This window comes from Labrus bergylta, chromosome 4, assembly GCF_963930695.1.
Source record: "Labrus bergylta chromosome 4, fLabBer1.1, whole genome shotgun sequence".
In the NCBI taxonomy this organism is placed as follows: domain Eukaryota; kingdom Metazoa; phylum Chordata; class Actinopteri; order Labriformes; family Labridae; genus Labrus; species Labrus bergylta.
The window spans coordinates 22,681,163-22,694,686 of record NC_089198.1 but is presented as its reverse complement, the minus strand read 5'-3'; the positions used below and the strand labels follow the sequence as shown (position 1 = coordinate 22,694,686).

Sequence of the window (13,524 nt, the reverse complement as noted above, 5' to 3'; positions counted from 1 at the left end):
ATTGAAACATTAGAACTTTGAACTTGAATTCACAGATGTATTCATTTTTCTTCACATGTGCAAAACATATTGATTCTCATTTTTGTTTTATTGCTCTTTTTTATCACTTTGCCACTTCGCCTTCTGTTTGACATCAATAATAACTGCTTGAGTAAATCCCATGATTTTCATTACAATATGTACATGAAAACTGTTTCTAATTGAGTAAAAGTTTGTTTTATTCACTATTTAGAATTCTTCTTCTGTGGTGTGTTTTTGAACTTCAATAAAATAAAGCACAAGTGAAATGGACAACTGCATGTAATTTCTTCTTGCAATAGCCCTGTATCATTTTTCTCCCTGACACCAACACACCATTACTCATCGTAAACAAAGACAAAATTATAGTTGGTGGATGAGGGAATATCCCTAGCAGATGCAGGCCCTACAATGCTCCATTTATTTTATAAGTGATGGTGGTCTGTGGTTGCAAGATGTGGTTTGATGCTATAAAGAAAAGACAAAGACTTACAATAGTCAGTTTTAAAAGTTATAGATGTCAAAACAGGGAACATTTTGGGTCTGCAGTAAATAGAAGATATTGAGTTATATTGAGAATATTAATTGGCCTACTTTATATGAGATATTCACTGCTGTTGTTTTACTTACATACAGATAATGTTGAGACATGATTCATTTAAAGCACACCTCGCATGATTTAGAGATCATGAATATTACATTTACAAGTAAAAATTGAAAGCAAGTCTATTCATACACACCAAGTTCATGTGCTAAAACATCACCAAAACTTTTCTGTAATAACGGGGATCTAGCGTCTATCTCTTGAATAAACATCTTAAAGTGGACATTAAAAAAACTCACTTTAAAATGATTGACAATGTCAATAACATCCAGGTACTATTAAAGTGAACATACTAAGAGCATAGTGGTCAAATGCTATTGATCAAAGAAACTTGAGCTCTGATAAGGCAGCAGGCACAGCACACCATTGAGTCACAGGTCAGGAACCCTTGGCCAGTATTAAAATCATGATGTAAACACATATTCACATGACAAAGGCATTAACTGACCTTACAGCCTGTTGATTTCAGTTCAGTGACCATGCCCTACTGAGACCCCTCCACAGCAGATGTGAGCAACATTATCGATGAGTAGACTGGGATAGTCATGACCATCTGTGAACTTTATCCCATGCTACAATCCAGTTATGTTGTCACCTTTTACCACAGTCACGACTGCGGAGCATTACAAACTGCTTTGATTTATTTCTTGGTACTGTATGGCACAGAAACTTGCAGCTTTGACACATAAATCTGTTTTAACCGATTCTGAAGCAAAAAAGTTTGTAATCCTTTAAAACCTATTGACAAGTAATGGTACACTGATGGTGTCGGGTTCATTTAGACTGATGGTGGTGGGTTCATTTAGACTGATGGTGGTGGGTTCATTTAGACTCAGTCCAAACTATGTTGAGGCCTGATCTGAAAGCTAACAATTAATCTCTGTATTTTGTGGTTTTGTTGTCTGCTGAAAAAAAAGGGAAGCCTCAAATTGTTCTAATTTTTTTCTCCCCAACCTATACCCTATTACCCATGTGCCGCAGAGAAAAGAGATGAGCCCTGCCCCTCTAATTAAGTGGCTGTAAAAGTCCTGCAGAGCTAAGGTAATTGAGGAATGAGAATAAGTTCTGTCAGGCAGATATACAGGGTCTCTCATCTCTACATTATATCCAAAATGTGATTGGTCTCAGCCTGCCAGAGGACAGTGTAAATCTGTTAAGTAAATTTGAAAGCTTACATTTTTAGGACATTCATATTGTGTGTGACAGGCTCAGCATACCGACTTCATGCGTCAGTAAAGAATGTCAACACAATAGCAGTGATCATACTGCAGAGGCTTGTCAGCAATTGCCATATGTTGGTTAAAATAAGTCTACTTTTGTAGGGCATTTTCAGTACATCTTTCTTCTTTGAAAAGCTACTCAAAATAGTAAATATAAAGACATCAAATCTTTTATAATGGGAAATTATTACACTATCATGCTAGGCATACATACTCTTCTCAAATGTATACAATGTTATTACCTGTTTGAAATATAGTCTCACCTTACAAGCTTTTCTGTAATCTAATCATGTTGCTTGGTTTTCTGGACTTTCCCTGGCTTCTTTTATTTCAAGGCCACTCCACACTAAATAACAGAGGAAGACAGGTTCAGGGCTCTCTGCAGTCACCACACCTGGGCCCTTGCTTCCTTCCTGCCCTCCCCGGGAATTCTTCACTTTCACCACCTGCAGAGGGACAGTACTGAGAGGGGAGGAAGGAGGGTCTACCCTATTACACCTTTCCTGCTTCTCTGCAATTTTATTCCCTCTAAGCACCATTGCGCCAGCCTGTCCAGGCTTGTGTGCAGGTAAAATCTTTTTTTTTTTTACAGCATTTCACCAATAAGACAGTGGACACGTGTGCTGGATCTGTGCATTTGTGCCAGGAAAGTAACGCACATATGCACTGAAGCTGGCTGTATTTCAGCCCTACTGAAGGATGTAGTGGAAATTCACTTGAGACTGTCACCACAACTTTTTCAGCTTTTAAGAAAAAGCTAAATAAATGAAGGTAATTTTCGCTAGGGTTAGCAGCCACATCACACAACAAAATAGGTTCAAAAATATTGTGTAGCTAGTGTCCTCTGCTGGCTGTACATTGAACTGAAGCTTTTCATAAAACTTCATGTTTCCAGGGAGGTCTCTTTATTACTTAACTCTCAGCAGTATAGTGACATGAACATGTTACTTATCAGCTCCTCCTGAACAATTCGAAGACAATATAGCTTGAACTCTGCCTGTGACAAACACTCCAGATTTTTGTGGCTTCAGACCACACAAGACCTTTGCATGGTATCAGCAGTCTGCTCAGTGACAGTCCCTGAACAGCAATCATCAATCAAGAAAGACATACATGTAACTTCCTGTTATTCACTGTTCTTCTAACCTACAATACTTTAATAAACATCGTAGAGAACACTTAAACGTCTGACAGATTTCATATATGATTCTGAAGATTAAAAAAAATGTACACTTTATAAAATTAGGCACAAGACAAGTACATAATGTCTGTTGGATAATACGATTTAGGAATACAAAACATGGGTTCTAGACTTTGTCATATTGAAAAAGTCTGATTGCTTCAATAAAGAGCAGGTGTAAACTGATAAAGAACATAAACGACATGTTGTGTGACAGAGGATAGAATACGATTTTTACCAACAAACGCTTCAAAGGAGAAAATAAAGCAGAAAACCATTTAATGTCAAAAAGTGAAGTTTCGTGATACTTGCTTACTACTGGTAAGCTATAGGTCTACTCAGATATTAAGTTTGCTAGCTTGTTAGTTACACCCAACACACATGTGGATAAACATGGGGCCAAAGTTAGCCAGTCTCTTAATTCACAACTTAATACGACGAAATGTTGTGTGTTTACTTGAAGCCTTACAAAAACGAAGGTGCTAAGAGCTTTCAACTCACTGTTTGTGGAACCGGTTCCTTGATCTCTGATGGTTGCCAGGCAACAGGTCCTTGTCCTATTTTTCTCTTACGTCATACCGGGATGGGAGGTTAAAATGCTGTTGAAGTGTTACTTGTTAAATAGCCTCACTCTAAATTTATAGAACTTACAGCTGTTGTTAGTCCTATAGAGTTATTAAACAAATCATGTATTTGTCATTGCTGCTGCAGTTATCAGCAAATGAAAAAATAATAAACAGTAGGCTAATTATAAATCTGGAATAAGCACACTTGGCCACTAGATCTATAGCTAATATTTCTGTTAAGTGGTGCAACATGATAGCTAGTATGTGAGAGGCCTAGTTTACATTATGTTTGCTAGGAAGTGGTTCAATTGTTGTCTAACCATGAGGTTATTTTGAATGTTTTGCATTGTCTATTTGTGTTTTCATGTATGCTAGGCCTACTGTTCTTTTGTGGGTATTTTTTCTGTTTGATGAATAAACTTCTGTTAAAAGGAATTTCCTCATGGGGATAACAAAGACGTAAGTCTTATAATTAGCCAATATGTTATAATAACCCATTAGCTATGTTTAGCTAGTTTGACACAATCACAAACTGGGAGCTTTACACTCCGAGCGAGCGTGACATAAGAAACAAATGGCCAAGTAAATAAATTTCAGATTTGACAGCTCAAGGAGATTAAATAAATGTTTCACTTTGTTTATTTACAGAACGCATCACACAATGTCATGTCAATACACAAATAAACTGTCCACTTGTAACAGTTAGCATGTTATAAACAGAGGCAAAGTATTGTGAGATACATATGAGGTACAGAATATAGGTTATGAAAATGCTTTTCTTTTAAAGATAACAATTGTGTAGGCCTACGATTGTGTAGACCTACATTGATGTAATAATTACACCCCTAACAGGACTGCATTTGGAGGTAGGCCCCTCACTAGATAAAAAGGATGCTTAACCAAGAGTTGAAAGGAATCAAGTTTTATGGTCATTTTCTCACACACATTTCTGACAAGCAAACAACTGGGGTCAAAATAGCTATATTTTTGCTCCAGTGCAATAAGTCCAATATCACTGACAAATGGCCCCTTTGTTTCTTCAAACAACTTTTAAAAATAAAACCAAATATGATTACAATGTTTGCTCTTCTGCTTTAGCAGCCTGTTCCTTTTAAGTAAAAACAAAAAAAAATACAACAAAAATTGATTGATAAGCTATTTGGTAGGCCTACTGAAACCTGCTCTGTTGTTTTGGGCAATGAACCATTTCAAACATAGGGCACTTTAGTAAAACATTGGCAGCTGTTTGTAAAATCAATTTGTACCCACTTCAACAAAAAGTAATGAAGTGTTTTTAACTCTATATATATATATATATATATATATGGGAATAATTAAAATATTGTTCTATGGTTCCTCTCATTTTAGCACACACACAACCATACAAGCACACTTTCATTTCAATGTTGCTTACAGCTTTCAAAGTGGTAATAATCAAATACATCTTATAAAGAAAGTTATTTAACAGTTCCAGAAAGGATACATACATGCTGCACATATACAGAAGGCGTTGGTTTAAGTAAAAAGGTTGTTTTTTTACATTGCATAGATAAAATAGATAAAATCCTGTTAGCGATGAGGCCTACCCTGAAGTCAAAAAACATGTCTGCAGCACTGATTTCTCACAGTTTTTACTCCAAAACAAGACAGCATGCTTGATTATAGGGCACAGAGATGCTTCTACATCAGCTTCAATATAGAGACTATATATAGCTTGAACAAACTGTTTTGGTTAAATATAAGAAAAAAATCATCACATGGAAATAGATAGGTTCTTATTAAATGGTACTTAAATATGCCTGTATGAGAAAAGCAGCCTTTGTGTTTTGTACTTTGTTCTTAAAATACATTGAAAGAATATATCTGTGACAGACTTTACAGCTGTAAACCAGTAAAATAGGACAACACATTTCATATTTTTTAATTTACTGACTACTTTACAGCTAATTTTACAGAAAAGAATAGTAACTGAGTAGTAGGGCTTTATATTTTTATATTTTTTATTGTTTCTATTGTAAGATGTCATTAGATATCCTTCTTCCTGCTGCTGGTAATTAATCATTATGCATTTAATGTCCAGAAACATCCAGGGTTAATGTCCAGGTCATCCCCATCTTCAGTCCTTAACATTTTGTCCTTTGGCCTTTAAGTCCTTTTTTGCTGTTTCTTCCCTCAGTGAAAGTTCTTTCAGATGATCAGCCCAGTAGAAGGCAGCCCTACTTACTCTTCTGCGAGCCAATCATCACCTTGGAAACAAAGTTGACAATGGCACTCGCCGGCTGTTCAGGGTCATGCTCTGCAAACAGGTGACATACGTTGTCCATGGAAGTACCAGTTTTCCTCGCCACAAAGCCAAAGATCCTGCAGAGATGGAGCAAAGTAGTTAATAGTGGCCAGGTAATTGGACTCTAATGTGACTTTGAATAGAACTGCTTTAATGCTGTTCTTGTTATTTTAATGTAAAAAAAAAAAAAAGATTTACTTACTTAGCTGAAGGGTAACCATCTTTTTTCCACCTGTGAGCAGAGAAAATAGCATTTTGGTGTTGTTGGCTTAATAGAATTTCCTCATACATACAATTAACTATTTCCACCTACAGCATTAAGCCCTTTTCAACCGCCATACACTAAATTAAGATGTTACATGTACAATTGTATAATATTTAATTGTGTTTTTTATTCATACTCCTTTTTCTCAACAGTAGGAGTATTGCGGTTGACTTGTTTTCTATTTTTTATTTAATATTAACTGTTGTGAACCAAATCCACAAAGACAAATTCCTTGTATATGTAACTCTACCTGGTAATAAACACGGCTCCTGACGTTTAAAATTATCTGTGAAAATGTGCATTTATTTTAACATATTAAGCTGTCCTTTTCAGAAACTAATTATGATATTCCAAGATACATTCCAACATTGCCCGACATATCAGGTTTAGCCAACCACAGCCATTGGCAGCATTCTGTAAACATTTTAAGGACAAGTGTTTCAACTTTAAGCAACAATACTCACTTTCTCTCCTGAGGGTCCAATGCACAAAATATGACTGTGCTGACATTGTAATGCCTCCTGAAGAAGAGCCTTAAATGAGACAAGGGGTAGTTATTGTAACAAAAAGTTTTTTTCATTTCATGCAGATAGGCGTTTTATTGTCATTGTATTTAGGTACCAGTATGAATAATATGAAAAGCCTGTGTGAAACTCACTTCCTCTGGTTGTCTGTGAGGGTGATTCCCTGGGACGACACCTTGAAGTGGACTACAGTGGAGGTTGGTGAGGGATTGGCGTTCAGAGTCATGCTGGTTGCTTTCTGCACGGCCTGGACGCCTGTTAGTGACTCCATCTCCACCGAGCACAGATACCACACGTTGCAGGCTGCAGGAGCACACACAGTCAAATTATACTATGATCACAACTGTGCAAATAGAGCAAGTGTATTTAGTGACTCAGTCCATAATAACAGGGCTAAATATGGGGATACGTGTGGCTGCACCCAGTAACAAAAGTGTTACAGAATTGCACATAAAGATTATGTAAGTGTTTATGTAGAGTGGCATCATTTCTTTGTAATACTGCTATTTAAAGAAGGTGATCCTGGATGATTACCTGCACCCTGTTTTAACAGCTCAGCAGCAGAGTTGGTGACTGATTGTGAGGTAGTCTCCACAACATCTTCAAGAGGATCTTTGGACAAGAAAAGCAGAAAAGTCAGTTATATTATTCAGTAGAAAACCACAACAGTTACATCAACAAATGAAATGACCAAATGGCCAGACAGGCAGATGTGGGTATGACCACAAGCTTCCACATAAAATTAGCTCTGTGACTGTGTGTCCAATGTTTACCTCTGTCAGGTATGATAAGTTTGCAGGGCAGGGCCAAGGGAGTAATTGAATGTTGGCAGACCAGCGCCGTTAAGCTTCCTACAAAACAATACAAAATCAAATCAGTATTACAGTAAATGCTTTCGATGCTTCACAGCCACATCAATTTCTTGTTTTTCTTTTAAATGTATATTCTGCAACTTAAACGTGAATCATCATACTTTATATATCTTTACAAAAGTAGAAAAAAAACAAAATAAAATAATGATCAATGAAACGACCGTTGATTAATCACGCATTCAAGCATATGGCCGTTAATTATATGACAAAAAAAAAACATGATTTAAGCAGAAAATGTCAGGTAAAAATATACAACATGACACAGACGGCATATTTTCCAACAAAAGCAAATGGTGCAATGAGCAACTGACCAGAAGAGGGCAGTATGGTGCATGACGTCTGTTATTCTGGCGCACTATAAACAAACAGCCAGCAGCTTTGAAGTGAGAAGCATTAATAGAGTGTGTACTCACCAAAATAGGGTTCATTGGGGCAACCCTTCAAGCGCACTCCTTTCTGTGTACACTCAATCAGGAAGTGGCGAACCAATTCATTAGATAGATCGCCTCCTGTTAGAAAATGGACCAAATTACATCCAGACAGTGAAAAAAAACCCAGTGAGTCTGCAGTCTGTTGTAGATAAACCATCTCACCTAAATCACAACTCTTAGCAATTACCTCAACAACATGCCATTTCCCAGCCTTGAGGAGTTACATAAAACATATTCATCTCCACACTCCACTTCAACATGTCCTAAGATTAATGTGATTATGATTCAACAGAAGGGCCTCTGAAGGGGCAGGAGGGTTCCATGTGTGGAATGTCCTGACACAAAGGCTTGGAGAAAGGCCCGCTCCTTAAAGTGGGTTTGGTTTCACACATATAAGAAGCCACAAAGCCCTAAGCTGAAAGTGTGGGGAAGGACAGTGTCATGATGTCACTGCAGGTGCCGTTGGACTGGGAATGGGTGAAGGCATACAAAAGGACAGGTGTGAGTGGGAGATGAAATAAAAAGGGATGAGTGCTGGTGTGGGTTTCTGCAGGAAGGGCAGAGGGGCATCCGTTTTGCCCTCGTGTGTTGACAGAAAATACACACAATTTGTTTCTGATAGTTATTGTGTAGGATTGTATGTCCATGTATTGTTGAATAAGAAAAAATGTATTTGTGAATCTCTATAATCACTCAATCAGCCTTTGTTTTCATACTGAAACATGGCCAGAGAATGTTTGGCCAAATTTATCTAGCATCTTCCCCAACCCATTCTTCCCAAACAAAACAAAACAAAACAAAACAAAAACACTGGGAATTACTTCACCGGGCAGCCTGTTTTGACCCTGCTCCCTGGGTAATACATCCATATCAGGCAGTGTTATGTCGGGCAGAGAGCTTCCCATGAAAAGGCCCCCGGATCACAGTAGGCTTATCAAACCGGCACATCCTTTGTTTGCGAGTGAAACATTAGCTGTACATCTAAGACTACGAGGCAAAAAAGGGGGTCTGTTTGGCTTCATCGTGGTGATGCCCAGGAGAGAAACACAGAGTGAGGAGCTCTCACACACAAACAGAGGGAGAGACTCTCAGGTTCCAGCATGAAGGTGAGTACAGTGGGCTGTAACTGTAGATGGCTTTGTGTGTGATTATGTGATGTATGAGTGTCTTTCCACTGCACCAATCACTGATATCAAAATACACTTATTTTCTTTCTTTTCTGTACTAAGATGAGCAGGTGGATACTTTTCCCATATGTGCATGCATGTTCATTTAGGAGTTACATTCTGCAGGATCTTTGCCTAGCTTGGGAAAGAACAAGCATCGAAGGGAAGACAGCCTAGCGCCACTGAAATGGCTAAAACTACATGTAAGGTTCTTTGTAAGAAATACGTTTTTTTTTTCAAAGGAAAAGTCTTGAGCTGTAAACAGCCAGCAACCCTATGCCTTCGAAATCTATTTTTTTACCTTTCTTGGTCTGCTGGAAAACTGAGGGTGGAGGAGTAGCCACCTTCATTGCCAGTCCATAGGCCCCTCTGAAGGAATGACTGTCCCGCACGATGAAGCAGCCAGGCTCCTTGTCCTTTAAGACTGAAATGGCTGAGTCAAAAGAAACATAATCAGGCGATGGCTCTAGGGTTATATGGGGAAATTCATTAACTTTTATCAAATCAGTGGAGACTGAAGGAATACCTTGGTCCCTTGAGATGTCTGGCTTGTACCAGAATTTAGATGTGTCCTGTACAAACTTTACAGTAACCTGCTTGACAGCCAGCACATCTGGAACACAAACACATATCAGTTCAATACAGTAGTGATTTAATTTCATGATGTTAGCTTAAATTAGGTAACTCTTTTTTTTTTTACCTGGCAGAGGTGAGGCTGTGCCCGGTATCTGAGCCGAGAGGTCAGGCAACACATTGGGGAAAGGAATGCTGAGGGAGCTTCCACTGTGGGGACTCGAGAATCCACTGAGGGATGGAGATGCTGTTCCCAGCGAATGCTCTCCATCTGACGCCCTCTTCTTCTCCGGCAGAAGTGGTGGCAGCATTTGAGGCAGCTGAGGCAGAGGTTCCCTGTCCATGCCTCCATTTCCCAGCAGAGTGGAGGTGGAGTTTGGACAGTCCGTGCCATAGCCGAGCCCTGAGTCATCCTGCTCGTCAAAGCTTTGAGCAGGACTGCGGCTGAGGGCGTAGCGACCCATACAGCTTCTCTGGCTGCTTCGGGGAGAGCTGTGGGCGTTAGGGGCAGGGTGGATGTGGGGGTGGGACAGGGTAGGAGAGTGGTGGCCATAGTCCAGTGACATGGAGTGCTGCATTTGCTGTCTGGCAGAGGAGTAGCTGCTAAGAGATGAGTGGCGACTAAGGAGAGGATGCTCCGGCCAAGATGGATTCACTGTTGAACTGAAGTCAAGACGAAAAAAGAAAAAAACAGATTTAGAACATTATTTTTTGTATCTTGCAAATATTGCATTCTTGTTTGTCTCATGAATTAAGGACATCTACAATGTCCTGTTCATCCCAGGTAGATTTGTCGTTTTTGTTTGCCACCATTTCTGTCTCCTCATTTACTTGTGAACTTAAAATTACATCTCTTATATACTTCTTAAAATTAGCTGCAAAGTCTGTTTACATTGCAATTTGTACAGGGCAGCTTTAATTTTGATTAATGCACCAACATCTTCAACACAGATAAATGGATTGTGTAGTGTACTTTAACTTATTTTTAGGAATTAATGACACTCCCGCTGCTCTGGTTTTAATTGGTCTCATTCTTCATTTCACTCTGGTCTCATTTCATTTAATGAGACAATAAAATGTGGATGCCTTATTTATAACACTAGTGCTATCTTTGAAACTGTAGACCGACAAATCCTTTATCAATAAACTTACTTACAATCGCACTGAAAATCAAACCCCCAGTTCTACGTTGTTGTTTTTTTGTTATCACGCTCTCTAACAGGAAGAAATGGTTCTGGATAGGACAGATCTGTACCTGTCTGTCTGCTGAAGGGTCCCAACAATAGAAGCAGAGTGTGTAGTACTGAGCATCCTGTGACAATTGATGGAGGAGTCTGGTAAAGCCTCAACACCAACATGACTGACCATCTCTGGATATCCCCTGGGTTCTGTTTAAGAGCAGGAAAACAAGAAATCGGAATTATTGCACATGCATTTAGCACATTCATAGAAAGATGCTATTTTTGCTCCAAAAGGTTTAAGCTGTGAATTGCTGGTATGTTTAACCGATATTGCTTGATTCAAATGTTGACGTAAAGGTTCATATATGAATAAAGGTAAGATAATGTGTATAAAACAAACTGACAAAGGTCAAATAAGCAGAAGTATTCTAGCTGGATTGTATGATTGGAGTGGGGGAAATCCCTGAGGCTCATGGTTTCCAGACCCAATCAATACCGGGTTTGAAATGAAATGAAATATGTCCACATGGCTTTAACCTTGACCATCAATCTATAAGAAACCAATCAACAATTCCCCCTGCCACAGCCCATGAAGTCAACAAATCAGTCGAGACTGCAACTACAAATGAAAAGTCTTTTGATATAATTATCTAAAAGCTTTATTTTAATCAGTTTCAGCCTAACGTCCCTGTCATGAATATAAAGGTTATGTTCAAAGTCAAACCTAACAGTCAGGTTTTCTCCGGTTCACATGAATGAAAGGTACGAAGCTGAAAGAGTAGCTGGTTTATTCCTCTCCCTGTTTCCCCTCTGTGTAAACTTTCATGGGGGAAGAAAAGTTGTTTTGTGTCCTGCCTCCTGACCCGCAGTAACCATGGAGATGTGGCAGGACTGAATGTGCCGATTCTTGCCGGGGTGTCTGAGGTAGTAAGGCACAGCAGGAGAATGAATCTGCTGCCGGGCCTCACAACTTTTAACATACCAACAGTCAAAGTAAACTGAAAGTAAACGTATAGGTTGTATTAGGTTCACGGAGAATGATCGATCTATGTGTGGGTGTTTTGTTCCTTGCATTAACAACAGTGTTAGTCTATGACAGCATTACAAATAAAGCTAGGCTCACTTCATCTAAAATACTTCACAAAAAACATTGCAGTTCATGAGTTTGAATCACCTCTTCCATTGATGCTTTTATAGTATAAGAGAATAAATATGTAACAATTTAAAGATCTATTTTGTCAGTGTCCACACAATGCTGCACGGCAGTGGACGACGCTGTTCTTTCCCCATATAACATAACATTTTTGAATAACTTTTCCAGTCATGGCGGGCTTAACCCTTCATCAATGTGGACCCACAACAATGCAGCTTTCAATTTGGCTGTGAACTTCATGGAAACCCACTTTTTTGGACCAGCGTCAGCTAACTTCTTGGTTAGACTGAATTGGTTTTCACTGTGAATTGTCAGCCCATTGTATGTTCAGCTTATACAATGTTCCCTGATCTAGTTCCATAAGTTCTAACCCTGGAGTAACTTTATATTTCTATTTTGAAGTTTTAAGAATATCAAAGAACATTCCCATAATGTCCAATTTGTTTTCAGAATGATTGTGATCTTGAGACTTAACCAGGAACTGGCATCTGCTCATTTTAACGTTGACTTGTGATATTCCTTCTTTACTCAGATGAATCTTACTCATATACCCCGTTTAATTGAACATTTAGATGAACAACTGCACAGTGTTGTATTTATCCATGTAAAAATAATTACATTTTAAAGCATCCTAAATCACGAAAGTTGGAAAAAGCATTCTTCTCAGTCATCTGTTCAAATCAAGCTTTGTTGGCAGGTCAAGTCAAAAGTTTTGAACATTAGCTTCCATCAGAAGAGAAATGCCTAAATAATTATGTGATTTAAAAATGTAGCGAACAATTAACACATAAAGGATATTTAATGCAATGTCAACAATCCACAGATACTGGGCTACAAAGTGCTATAAATGCATCACCTTTGCATCTCTGAGAATTATATAAAATGGGGTTTTTCCCTTCAAGCACCTCAAAAAAGAGCACATCCCTTCAAAGAAAAAAAATGCCTAGTTTGAATCTGAAGAACAACACTGTTCTGTCTAAAAAAGATTTCTCCCCTGGCCATGACCACAAAAACATTCTCCCAAAAAAACTAACATGAAGGGCAGAGACTGGTTAGGAATCTCCCTCTGCTTTTGCATTTATGGGACGTCTTTGTTTTCCGTCTCTGACTCAAAACCACTAAAATTCCACAAATGTTGTCTCCATTATTATCTGAAGCCAGGCCGACCTGCTCTGTTCTTCCAAGATATTGTTCCCAAAGAGTCAGTCACAGAGCAGACATGAAAGACAACTCGTGCGTCACCAATAAATCTCTGCATGTCACCGTCACTCACTAGCTTTATGTAGTTGAGGGGGAAAACAATGGGGAGATTACTGAACAGTCACTTGAACCTACCGTGGTCTGTTCTGTATCCTCCGTAGGACTGCATGCTGGGTGATGGTGTTTGCCTGAGCAGGGTGAATTCAGAAATATTTTTCACTGAAAAAAGAAAGGGAACCAATATGAAGACATTTAACCAAACTACAAAAAAAAAAAAAAGATATTGT

The 13,524-nt window shown here is 38.6% G+C and overlaps 1 protein-coding gene across 2 annotated transcripts in view; it reads right to left on the bottom strand.

Moving 5' to 3' along the window:
* Positions 1-4,200: 4,200 nt before the first annotated feature.
* Positions 4,201-13,524, bottom strand: part of LOC109985051 (tensin-3) — a 34,527-nt gene continuing 25,203 nt past the window's right edge. For both annotated transcript variants that reach the window (XM_020635282.3, XM_065954096.1), the window contains 12 exons: positions 13,373-13,456; positions 10,959-11,091; positions 9,831-10,366; positions 9,657-9,743; positions 9,432-9,563; positions 7,947-8,042; positions 7,435-7,512; positions 7,196-7,273; positions 6,796-6,964; positions 6,602-6,670; positions 6,075-6,104; positions 4,201-5,949 (listed from right to left, as the gene is read on the bottom strand). In XM_020635282.3, coding sequence (XP_020490938.2) covers positions 5,805-5,949; positions 6,075-6,104; positions 6,602-6,670; positions 6,796-6,964; positions 7,196-7,273; positions 7,435-7,512; positions 7,947-8,042; positions 9,432-9,563; positions 9,657-9,743; positions 9,831-10,366; positions 10,959-11,091; positions 13,373-13,456 — 1,637 coding nt within the window. In that variant the 3' untranslated portion in view covers positions 4,201-5,804. The remainder of the gene's footprint in view (positions 5,950-6,074; positions 6,105-6,601; positions 6,671-6,795; positions 6,965-7,195; positions 7,274-7,434; positions 7,513-7,946; positions 8,043-9,431; positions 9,564-9,656; positions 9,744-9,830; positions 10,367-10,958; positions 11,092-13,372; positions 13,457-13,524) is intronic.